We start from the raw sequence: 27,536 nt of genomic DNA, 5'->3' as shown, positions 1-27,536 counted from the left end.
TTTATGATGCCTTTGTGTGTTGATCTGAGCTTCTGCTGGAGAGACGGGGCTCTTTAATAAAATGTGATGATGAATATGTGCTCGCGGTGTTCTGTTTTCGAAGAGGAAGTTGTGTCTCCATCCTGAGAAAGAAAAAGACACGGAGGACGTGAGGTCAAAAAGCGCCTTTATCAAAATACAAGAAAGACAACAACGTATAACAAATAAGCAAACAATAAGCAACAAATGAAAATGTAACAAGAACAATATCAGCCCAGTCTTTGTTTTAACATGTGTATCAGAGCTATTTTGGTACATTTGAAATGAAACTCATGAGGTGTCCGAATCCCTGAACATGAAGAAAAGTTACTACAAAGATTGTAAATATAAAAAGTCAAAAAACAACAACAAATGTAACAACGATGGTTCCAGCTTCAAAGGTACAGAGAGCACGAACTCTCCCATTATACAAAGATAATATATTTCACATGGATGAAGTCATTTTATCAGTTTTATTATTGTTCCTTGATGTGACTTTAGATCTGTCTTTGGTCTTTTTGTGTTTTCTCATGCTGACACACAGAGCGGAGGCCAGAGACCCCCAACATGGCTTTTCTATTGCACCAGCTCCAATTCAAGAAATATACATTATTATGAGATATCATGGTAATGACAAGTAGAGACGTCATTAAATACTAAACATAATAGTAAATAGAGTTGGCTGTCTGTGCAAAATATTGACTGAGTGTGTGTGTGTGTGAGTGTATGGAAGAAACAGAGCGAGGACACTCTGAATAAAACAGCTGTTTTTCCACTTAGTAATGTGGTTGTTAAATTTCCATCCAGTCATATCAAATCACAATTTAACAGTCTGAAAAACATCATTTTGGTGCCTTTGTTAGTTATTTAAATCCACCTTTGTGTTCTTGCTGGTTTTGCATCTGGAACCAAAGACCTTTCTAACTTGTAACTTCGCTTCGTACGATCAGCCGATCATCTTTCTCTGCTTTATTAAGGAAGTGAACGTCTCCATATATGACTATCAGAATGAAACATGGCGTCTCATTTAATCCCTCCTTTGGACATTAAAAATATGCCATGAAGGACGACATGCTGATGGAGAATCTTTATCCTTACAACTATCACGCCGTTCAGTAAGACTCACGATGTCTCTCATTACACAAATAATGACAATCTTATACATCTCGCATTAAAAAAAAAGAAAGCTGTATGACTTCAATGAAAACAAATTATAGGTATTTATTTTACAAATTCCTCGTCTGCATCACACATGTACACGAATCATTTTAAACTATCCTCCTGTGATTCAGGAGGCAGATGTAAGCTTTTGTTTTTTATTCTGTTGGACGGCTGCAAACTCATTCTTGTCTTTTGTTGAGCGACTTCTTCCAGATTAAATTTGTTGCATTTTCTTTTTGGCTGCAAAACCTATTTTATGTGCATCTAATAATTGGAGTTGTGCATAAAGGCTTTCTGTGGATTATGGCAGTAATGACAGAAACACAATTCTACAACATCACTCCTTGTAATGATAAATGCTCTCAGTTACACGCTCATGCACTCACACACACACAAACAAACACACCTGAGGTTTCCTGTGAAGTAAACTGCTTTTATGTTTGGATGATTCTTTGCTTACTAAGATAAAATATTATGGCTTTCCTGTACCTGGTTCCTGTACCGCGGGGGCGTACAGCATGGTCAAAAGTCAAGCTTTAAATCATTTCTTCTGCTCGGTGTAAGGAGGAAGTTTGGGCACGTGCAGGCACACCAACATGTGTCTCAAAATACTGTCTGACAATCAACCTGAGATTTTGGGACATTGACATTAAATCTACCCTGCAGATTCTTTGTCTTTGTATTTTAAAATTATTGTAAGTGTTTATATTTGTTGAGATCTGTTGCTGCATTTGTTTTGCATTCTTTGTTGGAGTCTCATTTGGATCACAAGCACCAGATTTCCCTACCTCCGCACCACGCACACTGAGTTTGAGTCCTGCTCATGCCCTGGTGTCTCTTTGCTATTGCTGACTGTGTTTACTATTGCTTATCTTTTGTCCAATAAAGCATAACAATTAAAGACAAACACATATGTCCAGTAAAAATGTGAGAAGGACTGAGTGAAAAATATACAAAATAAGCAACAAACAGGCGTAAAGAAAGAACAGAAATGTGTACATGCTAACAAAAACCATACAATAACAAAAATAAGTAGCATATCTCTGAATGGTAATAAAAGGAATTCTGCGAAGACACATGGAGTTCTGTTGCTGCAATGTATTTTTACCATCAATTTTATACAAAGCATAGCCCTTATAGATAGCGGAGGAGTGCATTTTCTTCAGTCCACCTCTTGTTCCTCTTCAGGTGGACGAAACACGTGAAATATCTTTTAGTCAGTCTCATTTTGGCACAGTGATTTTTCATGGTGCTCTCCTCGGCCCACTGACATTTAGTGCTTTTTCTTCTCCTGCTCTTTGCTTCCTATATTTCCTGTCAGTCGACACATATAACATTGTCGTACAAGAGCCGTGTTCTATCGGGTTCGTAGGAGGTGATATTGCTGGGTGACTTATCAGAGGAAGCAGCATCATCTTGTCTCTCTCACTGTGGTTTCCCAGTCGCACCTTTCTTCTGCCCGCCCGCTGCAGCCTCCCCCAACACCTCCGCGTCACTGTCCGCCCCTCTCTCCTTCTCCTCGTCCCAGTAGTCGTCCTCTTCCTCCTCCTCTTCCTCCTCGACGGGCGACTCGTATGTTGCCTTCTCCTCTTGTTTGATGGCTTGGATGGCGGGCGGAGCGGCTGCTGTGCTGTCCCCTGAGTCACTGCTGTCCTCGAAGGCCTCGGGGTTTTCCAGCATCTCCCTGATGAGCGGAGGCATGGGGCCGGGGATCTCTGTCTTTAATGTGACAGCTCTTTCAGCACCTGAAGGCACAAATAAACATGTAGTGTTTAGTTCATGGATAACCTCTTACACAATGTCTACACCGTAATGCACTTTTTAAAGAATTAACAGGTTGCATCTCATTTCAGGAAAACAGTGCCTTTCTTCACTTCCATGTTCTCCCTATATGCAGATGATGTTATACTCTCTCTGACAGAGCTGTTTCGTAAAGTATGGGTTCAAAATTAACTGCTACCAAATAGTACTATGGTTTGAAACAACGCCATTCTTCTAATGCTAGGTTCTGATATGTAAAACTTCAGCTGACCTTTGGTGCTGATTCCTCGGAGGTCCGTGACTTTCATCAGCATGCGAGGAAACATGTGAGGCTTGTTGGGGCGTCTGCGGCGGGTGTAGATCTTCAAAGCCTCTAGTAGCGGCTCCTGCAGCTTGTCCACCTTCTGTGGCTCCTCCAGGTCCATGCGATCTGAAACAAAGAGAGGTAAGGAAGAGTTAGCAACATTTTTTTAAAGACTTTGAGCTAATGCTAGCATTCTGGTTAGCACAGTCTTACCTCCGCAGATGAGGCAGATGGCACTGAGTAGACCCGTCTCTGTGTCGTCCATCTCCAAAGGCAGCAGCTGGCCGGCGAAGGCAAACACCAGGTCTGTGAGCGGGCCGAAGCCGGCGTTATGCATCTGGGTCCTGTTGAGAGTCAGGCCATCTGAGAAGGTCATCGTGTCCTGTTCTGGGGTGTAGCGGGTGCATATCCTCAGCATCTAAAAATAATGAAAGAAAACAGCCATCAAATTCCGCCCGGATGAATTCATGGAAGCTGTTCAGAATCAAATGTCTACAAGTGAAGCAGCGTGACAAATGAGAAAGCGTTAGGGAGGTGGACGAGGAAGAAGGGGTTGAGGGTTAAAGAGGAGGAGTTATAGGAACATGTGGCAGGTACCAGGATGTCCAGACATGCAGATTTGAGGAGGGTGATCTGGTCAGCGATGGTGAGCGTAGTGAAGCCTGGTAGCCGCTTTGCAAACTCCACAATCTTTATAATGCACTTAGTGGACAGCTCACTGAACTTATCCCACAGGCCCAAGTCCAGCTGCACTCTGTGGTCGGCACTCGAATTCTGGGAGAGAGAAAGAGGGACACTTTAAACTGTGTGGCTCTGCAGAGAAGCGGTGAGCTAGTGTTTGGGTGGAGTGTTTAGGAAGTGAAAAAAACTCACTGTGGTGTATTTTCCTAGTTGGCACAGAGATGGGAAGGTCTCTTGGTGAGCTTTGCTGACTTTATTAACCAGCTCCTCCAGCTCTCCACTCAGCTCGTAGTTCTCCGGCAGCACCACCTCCTCCTTCACGTCCTTCTTCTTTTTGTTCCTGTCGTTACGCACCGCTACAAAGAAACACACGCAGTTAGTTTAGACCAAAACCCTTATTTGCTTTTCTTCCTTTGAGATCATTACATGTTATTGTACAAAGAAATCACTGTAGCCAAAATATTCTTCTCACCTTCTTTGGACATGCCGACCTCAAAGCATTTCTGCAGCCGGCAGTACTGGCAGCGGTTGCGGGTCACTTTGTTGATCTGACAGTTCTTGTCTCGGTGGCAGGTATACACCATGTTCTTCTGGATGCTGCGCCGAAAGAAACCCTGAAAGCCATCAAATAAGATGCTCACAATAAATAAGAACGTTTTTGTAGCATTGATGGCAACATTTTTCTAGCGTTACTTTGGCCTTTATAAAACCTGCAATCATACAAGACCTCTACTGAATAATCCACATTTGTATGTCTTCATTTGAAGCTCTAAATCTGGACTTTAACAACAGTTGTATTCAATAGGAGGAAGTAACCACTCACTGCTCACATAGAGCGCCTTCTTTAGCTCTCTTTCTTTAGCTATGTGCAGTGTTAGTTTGGATACTCTAGAGGGCAGCTCCACAGAAGCAAACACCACACACATGCAGTGCCGACATCTGTCAGGCTGCAGCTGAACATCAGGTTCTCACTCTGCTCTGCTTTTGGTGGACGTCAGCTGTTCATTTAACACACGTCCTGTAAACTCTTCATGTGTCTCCGGCTTCATTTACCTTGCAGCCCTCACAGGAGCTCACTCCATAGTGATAACCAGATGACTTGTCCTGGCACACAAAGCACGGCTTGTAGACCCGAGGAGGAGGAGGAGGGGAAGGGGAGCTGGGCACCATCTCCTCTGAGCTGGTGCTCTGCGTCTCCACCGCTGTAAGAGAGAGAGAGAGAGAGAAACATTTAGGGTGCTTTATTATATCAGGGCATCTTGTTTACACGAGTTCTTAAAGTCTTTGAAACTCTGATGAAAGCTAATACAAGCACTGATTAGGAGAGAGTGGTCAACAAACAACCCCCAACCCCATGCAGGCCACCCCTCGGAGCCAGAAGGCAAGCTCAAAGGCAGACATTTTTAAGAGAAAAGGGAGGAGGAGGGGGCTCTGCTGATTGACAGGGACTTAAAAGAGACACAATTAGCTGATGGCCAGATGGCCCTGCTGATAAAATGCTGATTGGCAGCTGAGATTTGATTGGCTTCTCCATTTACTGGCGAGTTGGGGGGAGCGGGCATACCTCTGTCGACTTTTTGACTGACATCTGAATTTTTGCATCTGTGTGTGTGTTTGTGTGCACGCACACGCGCGCTGGGTTCACATTTTTATTTGAAAGGCCGTCCAACCAGAGCTGCCTATATACCCCGAGCCCCATGTGAACAAACAGAGGTGGGATGTTTATGAGAGCGGGCTGTCTCCCTCTGTGCCTTCTCACAGCCTCGCTAAAGAAAATGGCACACTGTGTAACACCATTTGCTGGCCACAGGCAAAGTCATTCAACTGCTGCTGGTGAAAAACGTACGAAGCAAACAATGCAGAAGAGACGCAGTGACAAACACAGTCCAAAAAGTGTGGTTCCTGAAGTCGGATTAAAGCGGAGAGAGTGAACTAGTGAGACGCCTGGTGCACATTCGAAGGTGATGACTAAAGAACAACCGGATTCCTGCGAACATGCCTTTCAACTTTCACCTTCAGTCACCCCAACTTCACCTCCCTCTGCCCACTCCCACCCCCACTCCCTTGTTTCCTGGCCCTAAATTCCTCAGTGCAGGCTGGACAGGGTTTAATAGTTGGCCAGGCTCATAAGCGGCCCTATAAAGGTTGTGTCTGGGATGGGAAGGAGGCCCCCCGGCCAGGCTGACGGCCTCTTTATTGGGATCCAGTCACCTTGGGCAGCTATTCACATCAACAGCTTCATCCTTGGATCCCTTCCTTGTAAAAATAAAGAATCCAGGGGTCAAAAACCCCAAAGTCACAGCCCCTCCTGTCACCTTCAATGGAAAGCACAGGACTGAACCAAATGTGCCCCCCCTCCACCCTCCTCCAGCCCTACTGCAGCAACCCCAACCTGAACCCGCAGCTTGTCATTAACAAGAGTGGTAAGGTTTCAAAAAACAGAGAGGCAAAGGCACAAAGGAATAATGTAATAAAAACAGAGAGGGAGAAATGAAAAGAGAAAGAAAGGGAGAAGAGGAGGTGAGTCCGAGGACACAAACTTCCCAGTGGCCGAGAGGTGAAATAAAATCCTGACCATTTAACTTTGACCTTGACTGGAGAAGGCCATTACTAACTCCACGAGCAGCAGCTCGCCTTAGAGTTCAAAATGAGCTCAGATACGACCAAACATTCAGAAAGTCACAACTCACTTCATCATCACGCTCTGATCCTATAAAAACATTTAAACAAATTAAAAAATAAAACCTTGTTTTTCCCTGATGTTATATCCGACATTGACCTTAACTGGCTCCGCTGGTTCGGACTCCGTGATATGTAAGTGAGTCATTCTTAAACAGGAGTGTGTATTAATCTTTGGGGAGGCTGCAGCTCTCAGTGAGAACAATCTGAAACCTCAAGCAGGGATCACAGCTCACTGCTGGCCGTCTATTCTTTAATGACATGTGCGTATAACCTTTCAGATTTCTGTTGTTGTGAAGTCCCACAGAGAGCTTTAACAGCCTTGACGACATTTTTATGTTTTATACTAAAAAATATTCTTAACACACTGTAACTCAAAACCCCGATCTGATGCAGAGACGCGGCTTAAACGAGTTCGGCTTCTTCATATTAAAGTAAACAACAGTCAGTCTGCGCTCAGCTGCTGTTACACTGTTTAAAGCGACCACACTCTGTGCTGCTAAGCTCTTCATTTATAACTTAAAGTTACAGCATTTTTTGTGACTGATATCTATCGCACTTTCAAAAAGATACATTCTAAGAAATGGTAGATAGTCTTATATATAGTGTTTTCCCAACCACTCTTTACACTACATGTCACATTCACCCATTCACACACACATCACACACTGATGGCAGAGGCCTAGTGCCAACCTCCACTCAGGATCCATCCATTCATACTAGGGATAGACCGATTATCGGCGCCAATATTCGGCATTTTGACGCATATCGGCATCGGCCTTTTTTTCCCCCTTTTTTTTTTTTTTTTATCCGACGGCCAATAAATTTAAAACTGGGTTATTTTGGCTCTGATGCAGCCGCGCCTCTCTGTCTGCAGTCACTACTCTGTCTCCAGCATTGTCCCACCCACAGCACTGATTGGTTACACGCAGAGCCATGGCACGGGTAACAGCCAATCAGCAGTGAAAGCTGTGCATGCAGAGTGCTCACACACACGGCGGAGAGGAGAAAAAGTTCATTTCTTTGCAAATTTTATTTAACTTTGTTTTATTTACTTATTTAAAATTTCAGGAAGTTATTTATTTATTTATTTAAATTTTCTGTTAACTTTATAAGACCTGGGGAACCTGAGCACTTTTTGTTTGTTTGTTTAATAAACATATGCTTAAAGGCATTTAAACAAAGTTAAGTGTTGGAGTTTGTATTATTCAAAATTTTGAAGCCAATATTTTCACTTTAACTGCAAATGAATATCGGCTCCAAATATCGGTTATCGGTCTCCTTGACTACTAATAATCGGTATCGGCCCTGAAAAAAACATATTGGTCTATCTCTAATCCATGCACCAATCTGGCCCGTTTGGGGTTCAGCGCCTTGCCCAAGGACACTTCCACATGTGACTGTAGCAATCGGGCATTGAACCCCAAACCTTCTGATAGAGAGACGACCGACGCCACAGCCGTGAAATAATGCAAAAACATCACTTTGACAAAAACAGAGCCAGCAGCTCTTCCGATGTAAACACTCGTTTCCATTTGTATTTGTTGTATCTGCTGTGTGACTCCTCCAGTGGCCCCTTAGGAGGATTTCTTCGTCCACTGTAAGCATCAATTACAAATATTTGAGTTTTAAGAGTTAATTGTTGACAGGATATAGGGCTCAAGGGCAGTGTCAATATTTTTAAACTGTCATGTACCTGTCAGCCTACAGGGCAAAAAACCCTGAATGTAATTCCCATGTTTGGTCGGACAGAACCGGATTCAAATCAGGATTTCTGCAAACTTTTTCCAGAAAAAGCTTTAAATCACTTCAGCATGTTTGAACAATACATGACTTTAAATAATTCTCATTATGCTGAGACAGTGTCGTGTTTCACAGTGTAGTTTAAGAGTAAACAAAGAGCTGCCTGTGACACAGCAGGTAAATACTGCAGCTTGGAGGCCTTAGAGGCCAGGTACGTGTAGGAGGTGGAAGTGAATGATGGCGGCTGTAACCTGAACACTGTTTTCTGTTTATACAGAAACACTGACAATGTAAAAGTGGGAAAATAGCTCCCATTGAAACAGAGACGCTGCATCTGGCGCCAGCAGAGAGCCAGTGACTGACACCGTCTGAAGGTGCTGTGAGCGGGCGAGGAGGGGAAACGTGACAGGGAGAGACAGGGTGAGAGACGCTGGGCTGAAGGCAGCGAGCGAGGGGGAGGGGGCAGGGGGAGGAGGTGGGGACTTTACCTGCCGTGGAGAAAGAAGGAGAGGAGCCAAAACCTGTCAGCGGCTGTCATCACCCTGAACTGAGCTCAGCCTCACAGCGTCGGTTTGAAAAAAAGAAAAGAAAAACCCTCTCTCTTCTTAACCTGCGAGTCACCCCTCAGCGTGTCACAACATCAATCAGCACACCTCTGCAGGATGCACAGGAGACAAGACGACTCTGGATCAGTCTCATCAGATACCTGGAAACACGGACTATTCAGAGCTTCACATGCAAACAGCAAACTGTAAAAACAAGCTGTCACTGCAGGGCGATGATGAAGAACGTACTTCACTGTACAATAGTGCCCCTAAATGTTCCTTCACCTGTGATTGTGTGTGTTTCCCACCTTCCTCTCTCCCATTGACTAAGTGTTTGTTGTCAGATCAACACATCCCTGTTTAGACAACAGAAGCTCTCTGAAAGCAGACACCTTCTTATCAGCGCTGAAGCCGAGACAAGCCTGACAGACCTGAAGGAGTCGGGAACAAACACCCCGCCCACAGCGGTGCTTTGTCCTGAATCTACACTCCGTATAAATGTTACACAGACTGAAACGTATGATTTTTAAGTATTCATTCACGCAGTTAGTAGACGAGCAATCAACGTAGTAAACTAGTTCATACAAACAGAATATAATACTTCTTACCCAGAGCGACAACGCTATTTAACAACCATCAACTATGTGTTTTCAGCTGTGTTCAATTTCCAGTTTGAGTAGTCTATAAAAGGGGTGCGACAAAATATCGATATCGCAATATATCGTCGTCCCGACTGGTGTGATACAACAAATATATTTTAATTTTAAAAAAATCAGCCCTTTAAACAGATCTGCCAATTTGAGTCACCGCCTCATCATTCATCTCAGTTTGTGTCCAAATCTGTGAAACTGACACCCGATTGCAGTGAATAAAACATATATCCTCCACATTTTGTGTTCTTCAGTAAATCAGATGTCCTGATGTTTCATTATATAATTGTTTTGCAATATATCAATTATCGCAGAATCGCTGTATCGTGATATTATACTGTCACTCTCAGCAAAGGAGAGAAATAAATGACTCTGAGAGAAACCTGCATAAAGATACAAGTTCAGTCAGTGTGTGAGAGGTTCAAGGAAAGTAGGAATTAACAGCTTTGCATGCCCTGCTACCTAATCAAAGTAATAATACAGGCCATATTAAAGCAAATGAAATAATAAGAGAGTAAAAAACAAACATTATAATGTTTTCAAATACAGTTTGGACTGGTTTACTATTAGGTTGTATGTGTTCAGTAAAACGCTCGACACTCTTTAATTCCATAGATGTATTTTGACACGATCACATATTTTATAAAGGATAACAATCTGAAACGCAACGTTCTAACTGTGATCTGAAAATGTCATTTGCGTCAAACACATTTGCACAAACTTGAATTCTGATACAATTCTATTCTTAAAACCTGCTTAAAAAAACGAACGTAATCGTTTACATTTCTTTAAGCTGATTACTTACTTTAAACTCCATGACTGTACTGACCTGCATTTCCTTGTGAAACCTGATGATTTCATGACTTGCCTGTTTTATTCTGCTGTCTTTGTGAGGCACTTTGAAACTTTAATTTTGAGCTTTAAATAAAGATTATTATAATATTACTAAACTAAAGCTCTGCTGTGGTTAGGGTTAACTCAATATGTGGCATCTTCATCCATCTTGTTATGTATTTCTTGTTTCTGTGGGTGGGTAGTTTCTGCTTTCTAAAGCCGGAGCCTCTCTTTGCTTGTCTGTTCTGACACTGATGATCTCCACTCATCTGTGAGCTGTGAGGACGCTGATCTGTCACTCTGTAGCTACAAGCAGTACTAAAAACTAAGCATAGACCAATTATCGGCCGGGCCAATTATCGGCTGAGATATTCGGCATTTTGACGCATATCGGCATTGGCCTTTTTTTTTAATCCGACGGCCGATATGAGATCAATTTAAAACTGGGTTATTTTGGTTATTTTGATTTGAGACTCACATTTCTTTGCAAATTTTATTTAACTTTGTTTTATTTTCTTTATAAAACTTCAGGAAGTTATTTATTTATTTATTTAAATTTTCAGTTAACTTTATAAGAGATGCTGCTGACCCTGGGAACTCCCTGCTCTTTTTGTTTGTTTGTTTAATAAACATATGCTTAAAGGCATTTAAACAAAGTTAAGTGTTGGAGTTTGTATTATTCAAAATTTTGACGCCAATATTTTCACTTTTACTGCAAATGAATATGTTTTTTATACGTTGATATCAAACGTGTTTCCCTCCTCTCTGAGGGGCTGCGTGGTCGACACAGTGTGACATATGGTCTGTAGGCCTGCAGCCTGATGCAAGCTGCCAACATCACACATCTCATTGAACGAGAGTTTGGCCTGAGGGCTGCAAAACAAAACTTACCCCGGGGAGACGTGGAGGGAAAAGATGACCGTGGTATCATTACAAAGAGTTAAAAAAAAGTGTAGCTGTAATTATTTTTAATCAGTCACTTTCATGACTCGGGCACCAAAAGAGCAGTTTTTAATCAGTCACTTTAAGTCCTAAACATTTGTATTTGTATTACAAACTCAGTTTTTACATAACCTCTCGCCTCACAAAGTGTTCAGCAGCACACTGAGGAATGTGCGTGAACATGTGAATGTGTGTGTGTGTGTGTGGGCCGCCGCGCAGGGCCACAGGTCAGCTGGACTGTGTGTGAGGGGCTGCAGAGCCACAACAGAGGGAGGAAAACAGTGGAAGAAAAATCATTTATTACTGAGAAGTTATGTTTGAAATATCTCTGTCAAGTTGATTTCAAAGGGCCGAGTTATTGCGACTTGTAAATTAAATTCTCTTTCCTGCATTATAATGTGTGTGTGTGTGATTAAAATGACTGTATTGTAATGTACTTATATTGTAATTCATGAGCAGATAACCAGCGGGGGGGGGGAGCTACAACCTCAAATATGCTGAGTGAGTAATTACCACGACAGCAGGGAGGAGATGGGGGAGATCTGACTCACAATCCCTTTCATCAGCTGTTCTAAGTTCAATACCAGCGTCCCCCGTCCTCACCCCCCAGCTCGGCCCTCGCTAATAACCCTCTTCCCCCCTCTGTCCTCTCCTGCCTTCCTGCCCGGGCGGGAGGAGGAGTCCTTCCTGTCATTGGCAGCGCCTTGTAAAGGAAAGGCTGTGAAAACCAGGCTACTGTCCAGGAGATGGCTCAATAAAAGCAGCAGCAAACACTTAAAAAAGGGACGCAGACACACAAACACACACGCAGACAAACAACAGCGCACAAAGGCACGCACACACATTTGGAGAAGCTCACTTAGAATAACAGAGATCCCGGACATTTCCTCAAAGCTGGGATCTCTTACACACATTTAAACCTTAAATTTTGGAGGAAAAAAAAATCTAAATCTTCATGAAGTCAGACTTTAAATTTAGTTGAGCTCGACGATGTTTAATTAAAGATAAAGTTTAAGATTTTGGTATGAAAATAAGGCGTCTTGTAGCTTGTAGGGAATTTCACACATAATTTAGCGGACGCATAAGACGGGATAATAACTCTGATTCATCAGAGGTTTAATCTCAGCCAAAGTAAACGCGATGTCGAAGCAGCGACGCCGCAACCAGAGACGAGTTTGAACACGACTCAGTGAACCTCACAAGACGTTCGAGAGGTCTCAGTCAGGGAAACAAGAGCTGGAAATGTAAAAAAAAATATTCCCTTCAATCTACATTTCTGAACACAGCCTTAAACGGGATTTGATTAAGAAATTCAGTCTTGTGTGCAATCCCAACAGATGAGTCTGGAAGCATTCAGGGTCAAAGGTAACTGTCGTCTGTTAACACGCAAACTACAACCAGAGTACTGTGAAGAATCAGATCAGAGTAATAATTTGATCACATGATTCACAGGAACTTTAATATTCCGACATGAGTTTGTTTACGACCAGAGAGAGGGGAGAGAAAGATGTTATTGATGCCACGAAGGAGAGCAAAGAAGAGAGTTAGAACATGTTGAGACTGTTTTGTGTGTTGATGAATCCTCAGAGCACTTTGGGTCAGATTCTCTAACTTGCAGTGTTGGCTGTAACCTGAAACCTTCTCTTTTCTGACCACAGAGGCTCTGCTCTGTTTGCGTGCTGAAAATCTGCTTTGTCCTTTTAAACTTTAACCGTGACTTCTGTGGCTCAGTCTCAGAGACACCAGAGGAAATCAGACTAAGATGTGAAAACGAACTTGCTATCACATGTGCGTGACTTTAAATCTCGGCATGTCAGTCTCGATCTGTTTATCCTCTTGTTTAAAGTAAGATAACCCGGTGAGTGATATGATAACAATGTTGCAGCACTCTTTCCTGGTTTTCTAATTGAATCAGAATTGATTTTAAGTTAGTGCAAATGTGTTTGACGCAAATGACATTTTCAGATCACAGTTATAACGTTGCGTTTCAGATTGTTATCCTTTATAAAATATGTGATCGTGTCAAAATACATCTATGGAATTAAAGAGTGTCGAGCGTTTTACTGAACACATACAACCTAACAGTAAACCAGTCCAAACTGTATTTGAAAACATTATAATGTTTGTTTTTTAATTATTATTTAATTTGCTTTGATATGGCCAGTATTATTACTTTTATTACGTAGCCGGGCATGTAAAGCTGTTAATTCCTACTTTCCTTGAACCTCTCACACACTGACTGAACTTGTATCTTGCAGGTTTTCAGAGGTTTCTCAGGCCTCTCAGAGTCATTTATTTCTCCCCTTTGCTGAGAGTGACAGCAGAGAGAGAGGGCATCAAGAGGACAAAACTTTCATGACCCAGTGACACAGATTTAAATGTATTTATTTAAGGACGAGTGTTACTGCTGCAAGAAGCGCCAAAATGATGATCAGAGTCTATTTTAGTCCCAGAAATCAACAAACATACACGCCGATGTTTAGGCACATATCTTCTGTCTTTATCAGCTCCCTGCAGTAAAAGCACCACTACTGTATCTTTAGTTGGCCCCGTCCCTCCTTTGTGATGATCAGATGAAGAGCAGTATTGTTAAAGCAGCTTTGAAGAGCTCATTTAAAGAGAAGAGGGTGCCACAGAAAATGGAGATTATCACTGAATGAAGAGGAGAGCATTTCCCCTCCAGGCCCGAAACACCGACACACACAAAGAGTTAAAGGGGGGGGTTTAATCCCAAATCCAACTTCAGCCCTCTACTCTTCTACCCGCCCGAGCCCCCGCACAGAGCCTAATCTCTTAATTGAGTCTTTGTAATTGTAATTGAATCATTAAAAGCTCTCGGTTACCCAACACAAGGCGTGTAAGCCGAGCCATGTGTGAGCAAAGAACACACACACACACACACACACACACACACACTGAAGCTACACTACTGGAAGGGAAGATCAAGTGTAGAGAGAGGGGATCTTCAAAAGAGGAGAAAAACAAATGTCACCCCCACACTGCACGAGGAGCAGTGACAGAGAGCGGACAGACTTTGGCATGCCCCTCCCCGCTCGCTTTAATGCCTCCTGACGTTGAAACAAAGGAAGGCAGAGAGGTGCTGAACTGCCTCACATAAAAACACAGGAAAAGATGACCCCCCCCTTTAACACACACACACACACACACACACTTTACAAACACACACACACAGAGGAGAGAAAGCTGGTGTCAAAAAGACACAGAGGCCAAAATGTCCTCAGGAATTTATAGCCAAAGTGTCCGACCAAAAGCACATTTGTATTCACTTTCTAGTGATGGCTGCCGATAATCTGAGAGGCATTTCATGGGATAAAGATCAACGAGGTGTTTATTTATTAATGACAGACGTCAAATGTTCAAAGAAACGTGGTGAAGTAGGTTTTGTATGTGACAAATGGCAAAGACACAAGAGGTTAACCACGATGTTGTCAGACTAATATAACATGACATCTTAATAAAAGAGTTCAATCTTCATGTATTTTTATATAACAGACAACAAGTGAGCCAGAACATATTAATGCAGCAAAGTCAATGCAATAATTAGGGCAGTAACTATTATTTACCAATAACCAATTATTCGGTTGATAAAATAACCGATTAATCGTTTGATCGGTAAAACGAGAAAAACAAATAGTGTATAAAAATGCAGTTTTACGGAGCCAATCTTAATCAATCTTGTTTTGTTCAATTAACCGTCCAAAAGTGGGAAATGTTTATCATTAATGACTCGCTGTCACTGATATAAAACAGTACAATCACTCTAATGATCAAAGTCGTCACTTTTTACTGTCGATCGATTTGATTAATGAATGGACAGATCATTGAGGCTGTGCTTTAGAGCTGTGACATCTTCAGAGAGAGATCGGCTGAGTTTAAAGGTTGCACATGTGTTTGATGAAAAAAATAAAGGAATAAATATCAGAGGTGAGCAGAGAGGATCTGAACCCCCCTCAGATGTCCTGTGATCCCTTCCTCCAGTCCAAAGCAGAAAAGACTTCTGCACACACGCAGTCTCTCTGCTGATACCGGACCTGCCACCTTCACAGCTAACAATAGAGACTAACTCTATTTAATACAAATAAGAGATGATTAATGAACACTTGTGGACGTTTGTCTGTCAGGCTGGCATCTGGCGTGGCTCCTTAGCGAGTCGGAGCAGGCCCTGCTGTGGAGTTTGTCATCCTGACTGCTCATCCATCATCATTAGCAGCACTGAGGAGCTGACAGCGCCTGATGCCCCGGTATCTAAATAATGACCGAGGATGAATAGACCCAAAGGTGCTCAGAGGGGATGGAAATATTTTCAAAATAAAACCCTGTGAATAGACTTCAGCAGGTCAGTTTCTACAGACAGAGAGTCAATGTTTGATTTTCCGAGCCACAGAGTCGAGCGTAATCAGAGAGTGCGAAGTGGACTCCATGGCGATAACAAAAGGTCGGATTATTCTCGTATTTTCCACCTTTATCTTTGCGGTGTTTGTCTGTGTGACTGTTCCTGTTTTACTTCACACTGTATCATGATATCTGATGCAATCTGTGCTTTGTCTGCTCAGGTCTTTACAGGAGCTGTTTCATAATGTGAAACCTCAGGAGTTTCGAAACAGAGCGTGAATCAAACTCTTTAAAAACTGACATGTCATCATTGCAGCTTTTCTGTTGTGAAATTTTGCTAAGAGAAATTTAAGCTTTGGGAAATGTCCTCCAAATTGCATGCACACTTGATTAAAAACTAGGCAGGGATAAAAGCTTGTTCCTCTAAGTGTCTCGTGTGATTTTAAGGCCCATTTGCCTCCAATCTGTCAGCACTGTTTCAGCTTGGACGTTGGCCCTTGTTGTTGTTTTCTGGACGAATCGACCGGGGTCAGGTCCCCGAATTGTTTGACCGAGCTGTCAATCACGTGAAGTCATTCATAAAGAAAACAAACACGATGATGTATAAATATGCACTCCCCGGCTCACTCACTCACTCTCACAAAGCACGCTAAGCGCATAAACAAACACAACGCCGGGTGAGAATGGGTACACAGAATCGAAAGGAATCTGACTCTTCCTGTGGAGAGAGCTCAATGATAACAAAACCAGGACTCTGATAAGAACACACACACACACACACACACACAGCTGCTCTTTTCCAGTCTGATGGACAGGACGGAGTACTCACACTGAATGCTGCCGGCCCAGGCGAACGGGTCCAGGCCGGAGAAGTAAGGGGTGGCCTTGCCGAGCATGCAGGAGCCTTGCGCGGACACATCGAAGAGGGGCCGCGGGGCCAGACCGAGGGCCTCCATGCAGTCAAACATGCTCGTCTTAAAAATCGCACTACTTTTGTTCTGCAGACAAGCTGAGAGAGTCGAGCTGTGCAACTGAGACAAAGCTTCCTGTGAGTGAAGGTAACTTAATGCCCCGCTTGGTCCAGGTGTTCCCTGTCTGTCTGTCTGTCTGTCTGTCTCTCTCTCTCCCCTGTCTGCCTCTCCTGTCTCTAAACTAAGCTCTCTGAATGGATAAAATTCCTCCTGTCTTACCCTGTTTCTGCTCTACAACCCACTTTTAACCTCTCTGATCACTTGCACTCCTGCTGTAACTGATCTCAGCTCCCCTCTCTGCAGCTCTCTGGGCCTCTCACACTTCACCACAGACTCTCCAACTATCTGCATGCTCCCTCAGCACAGAGGAAAAAGGAGGCGGGGTCGGGGAAGAGGACATGGGCGGGACGTAGCGCCTGAGTGGGTGTGAACCGGCTTCCTGATTGGTTGTGCACCAAACTTCCTCTCCCTCCTTGTTTTTTTTTTCCCTCCTTCAAGTTTTCCAACTCGCTTCTTCATATTTCATATTCTGCAAATGAAAACAAACACTCCTCACCTCCCTCCTCTCTTTCTCCCTCTTTCTCTCCTTTTGTCTCAACACAGCGGGGAACGCTGCCTCTCTTACAAACAGAACAGCTCTGCCACTTTTAAGTCGAATAAAAAAAAGTCTGTTCGGGGTGAGCATGAAAGGTGCAGAGAGAGAGGCATTCTCTAATTGTCTCAGCTTTCACTTTTCACCAGCGCTCTCCTTTTAGTTTCTGTTCAGGGACATACGATTTAGAGCTTCTCTGAGGTCAGTTCCTGCACTTTCCCATATATCACAAGCCTATCAATGAGTATTGTCTTGTATTTTTTTAACTATGATTTGCATCTATTTGTATTGAGATAAGTGTAAATCACATTAATAAATCAGTTTAGTAAAACATCAGAGGAACAGAAGAAACAAATTACATATAACAAGAAAAAGAGACGAATAATGTTTAAATTTATTATTTCATAATTTGTTAAGAAGTTAGTCATCTTTTATTTCACTCCTACTAAGCGCCGCAGGATGGACCCAAATAGTCTATGTCGGAAATGTCAGACAGAAGCAGGAACATTTTTACACACAGTTCGGGAGAAAGTATTAGAATACATGTGGAAATGCAGAATATATCACAATATGACTCTGCAGTGATAAAGGTAACGGTCGTCACGGCTGCACGAGTGATCCTCAGATTATAGAAAAGTACATCCTTAAACATGGATGGAATATATGTTAGAATAATATCATGAACAGCTGCAATCACTGATGAAGACCTTTAAGAGGAGCGTCTTCTCTCTCATAGCGTCCCTGCGACTCTGTGAGGATCTGGTTGAGGATCTGGTTGAAGAGCTGTAATCGCTTAATGTTTGTTTATTTTGGCTTTAAATTCTTCACGGCCTTTGAATATTTTGTAACTCAAAGTTAGGACACTGTCGGGCTGTATATCTCTAAATAAATAAAAACCATGATAACAGAAATCTTACATGAGTCAAATTCCTTCATTATGTGCAATGATACTTTTCTGTATTATATTTATGGAATGCATAATCATGTGCGATACTTCCGCTTATTTATTAGTACAATGTGCAGAATCAGGAGCAATATAATCGCTTCTTAATTATTGTCAGTTTAACTGGCACCATTACTTCCTGCCTACTTTGTAGATAACTATTGTAATACTGTTTTATTTTAGACACAGCCTCTTTTGCATTAACCCATACACTCTATATTTTCACTTATATTTGAGTTGTTTTTTGTATTTCTCTAATATTATACTGTAGTTTTGGAGCTATAATTTCCTTTGGGATTAATAAAGTTCTATCTTTTCTTATCAAATATAAAAAATATATATTGTAAGCCAAATAAACATTCATTATTATGGCAATCTTCATGATTTGTTTGTGAAGCTGCATGCATGTATTTAAACACATTTCTAATTTTTGCATGTTTTTCTGACCTGCTGTGCACAGGCATTTAAAAGTATTATTATCTGTGTTATATATTATATATATATTATTATATTGTATTATCTCTATAACACTGTCTGTATTTACAGTGATATCAAGGACATGTCCTGAATTATATATTATACATATTATATTAATATAGAAGAAAGACAGGGCGCCTTATTATGTTTGAAATAAAAGCTAATTTAATCTGTTCTTTGACGAGGTGTCATTATGTCACCTCTCAAGAAGTATTTTTGCAATGTGGGCTGAAAAGTTATGACCTAGTTTTCGGGTGTTACATTATTCGGCCTCTACATCGGGGTGTCTTTCTCTTTCTTAAAACTCATCCATCTTCTCGCCTCTCTCTCGTGGAGTTTACTTCTGTCTTCCTCTCTCTGTGCGTTTGTTCTCAGCATGTGCACAAACTGAATTCAATCCTTTCACTTCACTTTAAGTGGATTCAGTTATTTTCCCTCCTGGAGCTTGTTGGATACTTCAGTCACAGTGAAGTGTGACTCCGCTGCAGGCCGACCACACGGGCCTCGAGTCTGGATAGTTTGTGTACAAGACAGCCTCCCCCACCTCCCTCCTCCTCCTCCCTTTCCTTCCCTCGTTCAAGAGGGATGAACTCTGGAAGAAACCCCCACTGGGGCTCTAACACCCCCCTTCACACACACACACACACACACACACTGACTTCCCAAACAGTCCTGCCTGTGGCTTCGCGTGTTTCTTCTGCTCTCGTGTGTTCAAATTTTCTTTGTTTTTATCCTGTTTTCTGTCTGTTTGTTTTCGATTTCTCCCCTGAATCCTTTTCTCTCGTTTTCTTTCACCGTTCTGCAGCTAATAAGATGCACCCTCTCCTCTTCACTTTTATTATTCATTTCACAAGCACTCTTTTAGTTAGCCCCTCTTCTTCTTCTTCTAGTGGGAGGACTTTTTTTTTTTACCTGTCTTTCAGCATCACAGCCAGGAGCCACACACACAAACACACTCTCACACGCGGCACAATGACGCCCTGCAGGGAGCACAGTTGCACAGTATCAGCCTGCTGAGCTCCATCCACACCTTGAGACAATTACCCTCCCCGCCTCGCAGCACCCTGCCCCCTGTTGAGGAGAGAGACACACAAATGCACGGCCAACGTGAAAATAAAGGGAAAAAAGTTTTATCACTTTTAACAAACTTCATGTTCAAGCCGTTGAATCTGCAGCTCTCTGCCTCCCTCGAACACACGATTTATAAGAGGAGCGCCACATTACAAGCATTCACAATCAGGTTCTTCATGTCAGACAAACACACACACAGAACAATGGCCTCCCTCTCTCTCTCTCTCTCTCTCTCTGTGTTTCAGCTCCTCCAGCTCGGCCGCAGATATTTGCACAAAGTCTCGCTGCGGTCATCGGCGAGCGCACAAATATAGTCACAAATGTGAAGCGAGGAGCGCGAGACTGCTGGTTTGTGAGATTCATGGGTGTTGGAATGTGCAGCCTACAGCGCGGCAGTGGAAATGTGTGTGTGTGTGTGTGGATGCATGAACAATTATATGTGTGTGTGCCTAAACAGAGTGCCTGTGATGAAGGACACAAAGAGCAACACACAAGCAGCGCTCTGTGCCTTTAGGTTCGAGTAACTAATATCACACACACACAAACACACACATCTCAAAGAACAAGATGTGACTAGTAGAGAAATTACGAGAGGACATTGTGTTCATTTTGGAAGAACATCTTTTCCTCATGATCAGTCAGACATCTTTACTTTAGCAACTTAAAATAGGATTCACATGTCGGCATGATTCTGATTCTATTGTCACCAGATAAGAGAAATGACATCGTTCCAAAACACTCAAATATTTACTTATTCCTGAGAAAATCCAGAGATGCTCTCGTGTATTTAATCCAGGAAGCAGCGAGCAGAAAAGGCTGAAGGAGTTCCGTGTGTGTTCTTGCTAATTCCCTGCTCCCCGGTGCTTTGAGAACAAAAGTGAACTCACTGTATGATTGAGCGCTCAGCAGGGAGCGTCTGATGTGCGTATCCTCTAATTTCAAGTCCAGAGACGTTTTGAGTTTCATCTCGTTAGGGAACAGAGTCCAGGCTTCCCCTCACGCTGATTAGGAGCTGGTTTGAATTCATCTGAAAATCCCACTTAAGGCTTGACTGTAATTTTGTATCATTTCGTTCACTTATTCTAATGAGAGTTAAGTCGTTTTATCCTTTAGTTTCACTTTACGCTGGAGACTGGGCTCATTATTTGCCTAGTTAGTGGTCCTCCTTGAAAATAATCAGAACTGAAAACCCGTGTTGGCTAACGGCCACAACAAACTATCAGTTTACAGAAGGCATGTCTGCAGAGTGAGCGAAATAACTTCTGAAAACGCAGCTGATGGAGAAATGTGTCCAGAACACGATGAACAAACTACCTTATTTCTAAGCGGGTGGCTCGGCCACTGGAGAAAGCCTGGGGTCTTAAACAGAAGTGTCTATGCACTGATCCATTACTACCATTCATTAGCAGTGGCGTACTCAGGCTGTTTGAGGGGCACGGGCAAATAAAAAGGGCACCAGTTGTACGCCATGGGGCACTAGTGTACAGAAAGTTGTGATGCAAATCAACAACAGGGGCAACTGGGGTCAACTGTAGGCATCCCATAAGGGGACATTGTCTCACGCATAGTAGGTGCGGAGTAGGGATGCACGATATTGGATTTTTTGCCGATATCCGATATGCCGATATGCCGATATTTTACAACTCATTTAGCCGATTACCGATACCGATATTTTTTCCCCGCACACCTTATTGCAGAGATCATCAACTCTCTTCTGTATTGGAATTAGCGTACAGTATACTGGTGATACTCTTATCATATTTGTCACAACGGTCGGGGTGACGGGTCTTGAGATGGTTAATCAAGTTTGTGGTGTTGAAAGACTTTGCCTTGGCTCCTCCTCGCATCACCGAAGCTGAGCAGTCATTGCAAATAGCAGTTTTGCTTTCTATTTCGGACACTTTGAAAAACTTCCACACCACGGACATTTTGGCTTCTAACTCTCTCATGCTGCAGGTAGACACACGTGACGTCATCACGCTGCGCCGCGCAGGTCTTCTTCGCGCCGGGGACATTGTGCCGAGGTCGGGCATTTAATCAAGTATGCAGCAGCCCATTATTTTATCGGTTAATTATATCGGCGGATATCGGCGTGTTGGCCGATTTTTAAGCCAATATCATCCCTAGTGCGGAGGCTGAGTAATTTTCCAACATGTATCAATTATCCACTGGAAGGGCACCCAATTGAATTGTATCCATTGGAAGGACACCTGAGAGGGCACTTTATCATTTTTACCTACTACCGGGGCATCCATGAGGGCACTTCTGCTGCATTTTTTCAAACATGGAGGCACCAAGGGGGGCGATTGCCCCCTCTGCCCCCCTTCTGAGTACACCACTGCTCATTAACCTTGTTATAAAAATCTACTTGTTTAACCAGAAATTAATTCTACGTCCTAAACTGCCACTGTAGAATTACTATAACGGTTTCCATCGACAAATGCCATCGTTTGAAAGATGCAAAGGAGAACTGGGTTCAGGTAATATATCACATGAAGATAGCAAAGAACAACAGCGTGGTGTTAGAGAGGTCGATGCTAGTCAGAGCTAGCAAAACATCAGCAATTTGGCAGGATTTTACACTGGGAAATCCCACCAGTGAAACAGTGATTAGCACGCAACGCTTCAGTTTCGAGGGGTGGCATTATTGTGTCCAAAGGGGTTAGTAATATAGGCGTACAGCTGTTAGATGAAAGGTTCAGTTATCAGAATAGGTAGCTTTAAGGGAAATATAACATTGGGACATTTCTGCCGGCATGTACGGCAGGTTTCGTGTGTGACCTACATGAATAATGCCATCAGAGACTTTCAGTTTCTGTTCGTCTGTACAGTGAGACTCATTGTGAATAATAAGGATGTCTTGCTCTGTTTTGGGTTCCGCCTTTTGGAGGTTTCACCAAATACAGAGGAGATGAATCATCAACGGGTATGAATCTCTGCTGAGTAAGTGGCGTGACTATAAAGGGAACAACTCAACTGAGATGGCGAGAGCGATAATCTACTGGTAGGACTGGTAGGTAGATGTTCCAGCTGTACTCCAAGGAAAAGGTCACTAATATTTTCACACCCAGCGTTTCACACAGCCGATTGATGGCAATCTGGACCCACAGACAGCACTAAAAATAGTTGTAAACATCCAGACTCACTTTAGATGAGTATGGCAGCGACTCTCGTCTCTTGTATGTTTTGTGTCTGCTCAGGTGACCTGCAGTAGTTAACCATGGGGCAGATAGTCGTCCAGGTGTGTGGACTTGTGCGAATGTGAGCTCCAAAAACTGTTTAAGATGGAAGCTACAGATTTGTACATCTTGTTTTCAATGATCAGGATTTGGTTGGGCAGAACTGACTCATGTCCACCACCGTTCTGAGTTCCTGTTTCTGTTCCTTAAATCTGACAGTCGCCCTGCTGAGCAAACAGTTATGACAAAGAATTTCATACTAGAAATGTGTCTTTTAACTCCTGCTATTTTTAACAGAGATAAAGTGACTGGACTTGACTTGAATAATCTGTGTGAACCTCGTTCTTTCTGAGCTTGTGTGTTAGCAGGTTTTTTGACCAGTGGGGAAGCTAGCTAGGTGGAGAGGCTTTTTTTTCCGCCTTAATGCCTTTATTACAAAGATACGATTTACTGTCCTGATAACAATCTAAATGTTGTGAAACAAAAACAATATTATGTAATCATAACACTCATGAATAAACCTGAAACTTACCACTTACATGTGTTATTCCAATACATGCTCAACATATATTACCAACATGCCCATGTGAAGGCAAGGAACGTCAGTGAAGACAATATCTACATGTTAATCATTAAATAAAGGTTATTCTGAAGTCTCCCTACTACAAGTTTAACAAATCCATCATGCCAGACTGTCAACTATCAAATGAAGCACAAATGAAGCAGATAAAAGTGCCTGGTTCAGACGTCCTGAATGTACCTGACAGGTTCCTCTGCTTTCTGTTTTGTCACATGTCTCTCCTGTCTGACACACAGCGGCCCCCTCATATCTCTCCATCTTTCTGTGTGTGTGTATAAAAGCCCCAGAGGCAACATGTCAGAGGTGTAATGACATTCTGCGTGCTACTAGCCCAGATGTCGGCCCGGCTCTGCAGAAAGAGACTGGAGATAAACAGATAACTGCTGCTCACTGAACACATCACTGTGTGCGCACAATGACACAGTGGGACTGACAGCAGTGTTCAGCAGGTATTTCTGCACCTGTAGACTTACAGGAAGACAGATACTCATCAAACATGTCTCTGTGTCAGGAGTGTGATTACGACAGCACAGTTTACAGAGTACTGATATATAAATGGATTTATATGGATGTGAAGGTTCTCAGTCATCCAGGTCAGATCCAAAACACAACTGGACTTTGTTGAAGTCAATGAAGACTAAAATTATTAATAAGATTAATATGGGATTCAACATTTTTGCAGCAATAACATTTAGAAAACTCGATTATCTTCAAGTTATAAGTAATTTCATTGTGTTTCAGCTGCAGGTCACTGCATGTATTTGTTCTGAAAATGTTAAAGTTGCACTGGACAGGAAGTACAGAAAATCCAGATATATGAAGCAAACTAAAACAGCTGCCTGTTAAGTTAAGAATGGGAAAAGAATGGGAATTTATCTATTGTCATCACGTCAAACTGCTGCCTTTGTTCCACTTGATATCGTTCTCTTTTTAACGCTCATGTTACTGAAGCAATTTTGTACATTACAATTCCACCACAGTGCCGTAAACGAAGCTCCGCTGTCGCACCGCCTTTGTCATTTTACATAGAACAACGTAAAGCCGCCCCAGTGCATGTTTTATTACATAGCGTTCTGACGTTGCTCAAGCAAAATGGGCGCAAGGTGTGTTCTGTTACTACTTCCGATACCGGCTCAGAGGAGGAATGACTTCGCCCCACCATTCCGCCTCTGTGCGTTTTACACAGAAGACGAAACGTAACAGAGGTCTAATAATCCAGCCTTGAACTGGCAGCGTAAAAGAGGATACAGTTTTGGAGAGTGAATCAAAGTAAGTATTTACACCAAAAAACATAATGTATAACTCTTTCATTGTTTCTATTTTAGAACATAAATTACTATAAATAAAGCTTTACACATGCAGTCCTTCTGATCATTTTAACTCTTTAACTTAAGAGTGAATATTTGTCTCTTGAGCTAAGAGTGTGGAGTGTGAGGGTCAGAGCTGTATTAACTCAAGGTAGATTTAATGACATGAACGCATGTCTATGTGTCAGAAAAAAAGTAACAAAGAAATAAGAAAATATTCAGGAAAAACTACATTAGAGCAATTAAAGGACAAAGTGTCCATCCCTCCTCAAACCAACTGATACTGTCTTTGTTTAAAACCTTGCAGTGACTCTCTCTGCGGTCCTGCTCAGTCTTAGTTGCTGTGAAGTGCAACAGCGCCCCCTGTGACTCAAAACTGTCTCTATCCAGCACAGCTGAAATAAGCAGCTCATTCATCTGCACCAACCCTGTTTCTCATTTAAGAAAAATGCAGTTTCTCTCTGTTTAGAAGTTTTAGAGTCTATGGAAAGCAGCAAATTACTCAAAGGGCAAAGTAATGTTTGCTGTTTCTTTCCAGGCTGCCCTCTCTGCCATCCGCCTGGTTTACCACACGGAAAAACCCTCCTCTCTCCTCCCTTATGTTCTGCTCCCTTCCTCTCCTCTTCCTTTCTCGATGCATGATTTAAAGCCTGATTAAAATCTCAAATTGGCCCTGAAGGCTTTTCCAGAATTGTGGCGAGTCCCCGCTGTTTTACATGAAACAGGACAGGATGCGAACATTTGGCCCAGTATGTTGTCATGTGCAAGGGTGTCAGATTAGGATTTCCTGCCTACTAACTGAACCTCGGGCGAGCTGGAACTCATGATTACATTTAATAGTTATAAACTAGTTTTGTCTGAAATCTTTCATGCTTAATTTGTCATTGAAGCTTGTAGGAGCTTCATTGTGCCTGATATGAGTTCAAGTGAGGTAACCCACTGACCTCAATACATTTCTTTTTATGCAATAGACTTATGAGTTGGACCAAATGGAAACTGAATGTTCAACAACTCTCCGATTTAAGTTGTGTAAATAAACACTAAACATCTTGTATTACTCACACAAAGCAGCCATCTCTTTAGGAAGGTCCGCCCCAAACCGGCCGAAGAGGTGGCTACTGGCCAGCAGGTCGAAGGGCGAGTGGCTCCGCATGGAGTTAAAGGTGAACGGGTACATGGCACGAGGGAAGCCGGTCATGTGACGCACTTGGTGCTCCCTGTTGGTTGCCATCTTTAAAAGTGCTGCTGGTGGTTCAGGTGACTTCTGTCTGGCTGTCTTCTCTAGTCTCCTCTTCCTGCTTCGTCCTGGTTAGGGGGCGACGGTGAGTTTGAAATGTGCCGGTGCCATTCAGCCCCTCTCAGCTGCTGTCGGGCTGCAGGGGTGAGACGGATGCTGAGGAGGAGGACGAAGAGCTGACCAGGTCCAGACTCTGTAGAAAATGAGGGAGGAGAAGACAAGAGGGGTTAGATTGGACATTCGTTTTCTGTTACCAAAACTAAACCTGAAATGACGTAAAGGCAGACCTCTAAAAATGATGAAGAGGAGAACAAAAATAGAGACAGAGTGGTGAGAAAGAGTTGACAGAGCAGAGACAAGACCTGTCTTGAGAGGGTGTACAAGACCTTTTGTCCGTCTTCAAAGTAGTGCAATGATTTCAGGCAGTGCCATATGATTTCAATCAGCAGCACTGTATTATAAAAGGAGCTCTCTGTTCCCTCTGCCAGCCTGACTCCAGCCAGCCTGCCAGAGAACAGCCAGTCACAACATGGGCACAATTAACCCTTTACAACTACGCACACATAACGTACTCATTCCCTCTGTACCCCCCACCGTAAACCAGAAGGTTCCTGTGTGGAAGCACACACACACCCGCCACTGAAGGCTTGACAGTGTCTCACCTTCTGTGTCTGTGGCTCTGTGACGCTGTCAATAAGTTAAATGAGGTCAGTCCTCATCTCTCTAGTTTCAGTATAACCTACTCATCCCCTTCAGTGATTTCATGAGTGGGCGGGGCTTAACTCTGTGTGGTGGAGCTGTGGTAAATACAGCTCAGCCAAAGAATGTCTTGTTGTTTTGGGCCTGCTTCGGCACGGGGATCAAACACCCAGGGTGGGTAAGAGACAAAGAGAGGGAAACTTATGAATTCAAATTACTACGATAAATATATACAGATGCAGCTGAGATACACAGTGAGAATAAAACAACTACAAAAATGCAGCATTATACACATAAATATTCATATACAGTCAAGCATGCTAATTTCCTACTTCAAGGTTTGCCCCAAACCTGATTTAAAGTAAACTCCACATATGGAGGTAAACATACTCTCTAGAAGAGACACCCTTTACAGGACAGACACACAAATGCACACACACACTTATACATACACAGTTCTAAATTATGTAAGATGACATTTTACACCTTGCATCATTAAGCGTCACTCAAATGACTTCGTTATGCATTTTATCTTTAGCCATGCAGCAATACAGATATCTTCTTCTGTGCCTCTAACCCAAAACAATAGAGAGACTTTTAGTGGTAAAAACAATCTCTCCCTGTTGATAATTCATAGACTTTTTTGTGAACAGTTTTAATGGGGACTATTTCTTTGTTAGAAATGGTTCCAATTAAAGTATTTAACCTCCATTGTATTAAACTGACATCTCAAGACCTGGACGAATAAATCTGAAACTGTTTGGATGGCTCCATACCTCTAACTAAATGACAAAATCTGTTTGGTGTGA

General features: G+C 42.6%; 1 protein-coding gene across 2 annotated transcripts; it reads right to left on the bottom strand.

The window, feature by feature from the left end:
- Positions 1–149: 149 nt before the first annotated feature.
- Positions 150–26,090, bottom strand: rargb (retinoic acid receptor, gamma b). Of its 2 annotated transcripts, none has more exons than XM_069677739.1 (8): positions 25,854–26,090; positions 4,979–5,127; positions 4,398–4,539; positions 4,118–4,281; positions 3,842–4,018; positions 3,458–3,662; positions 3,212–3,370; positions 150–2,924 (listed from the first exon to the last, which is right to left on the bottom strand). In XM_069677739.1, the coding sequence occupies exons 1-8, from the start codon at positions 26,020–26,022 to the stop codon at positions 2,605–2,607; spliced, it is 1,485 nt and encodes a 494-aa protein (XP_069533840.1). In that variant the 5' UTR covers positions 26,023–26,090; the 3' UTR covers positions 150–2,604. The 2 variants fall into 2 exon arrangements, with proteins under 2 accessions (XP_069533840.1, XP_069533841.1); XM_069677740.1 differs by lacking the exon at positions 25,854–26,090 and adding an exon at positions 16,501–16,783.
- Between the last annotated feature and the right edge of the window lie 1,446 nt (positions 26,091–27,536).

This window comes from Semicossyphus pulcher, unplaced genomic scaffold, assembly GCF_022749685.1.
Source record: "Semicossyphus pulcher isolate SPU_LCO1_2020_fin unplaced genomic scaffold, fSemPul1.0.p SCAF_3, whole genome shotgun sequence".
Classification (NCBI taxonomy): domain Eukaryota; kingdom Metazoa; phylum Chordata; class Actinopteri; order Labriformes; family Labridae; genus Semicossyphus; species Semicossyphus pulcher.
This window is presented reverse-complemented; position numbering and strand designations above follow the sequence as displayed.

What these genes read in the sequence shown, in the direction of transcription:
- rargb (XM_069677739.1), bottom strand. Translation starts at nt 26,022, where the DNA reads ATGGCAACCAACAGGGAGCACCAAGTGCGTCACATGACCGGCTTCCCT. An exon ending in TAAAGAGATGGCTGCTTTGT is followed by an intron (nt 5,128 to 25,853) that starts GTGAGTAATACA and finishes TCTCTCTTACAG; the next exon opens with CGGTGGAGACGCAGAGCACC. An exon ending in CCGAGGAATCAGCACCAAAG is followed by an intron (nt 2,925 to 3,211) that starts GTCAGCTGAAGT and finishes TTGTGCCTTCAG; the next exon opens with GTGCTGAAAGAGCTGTCACA.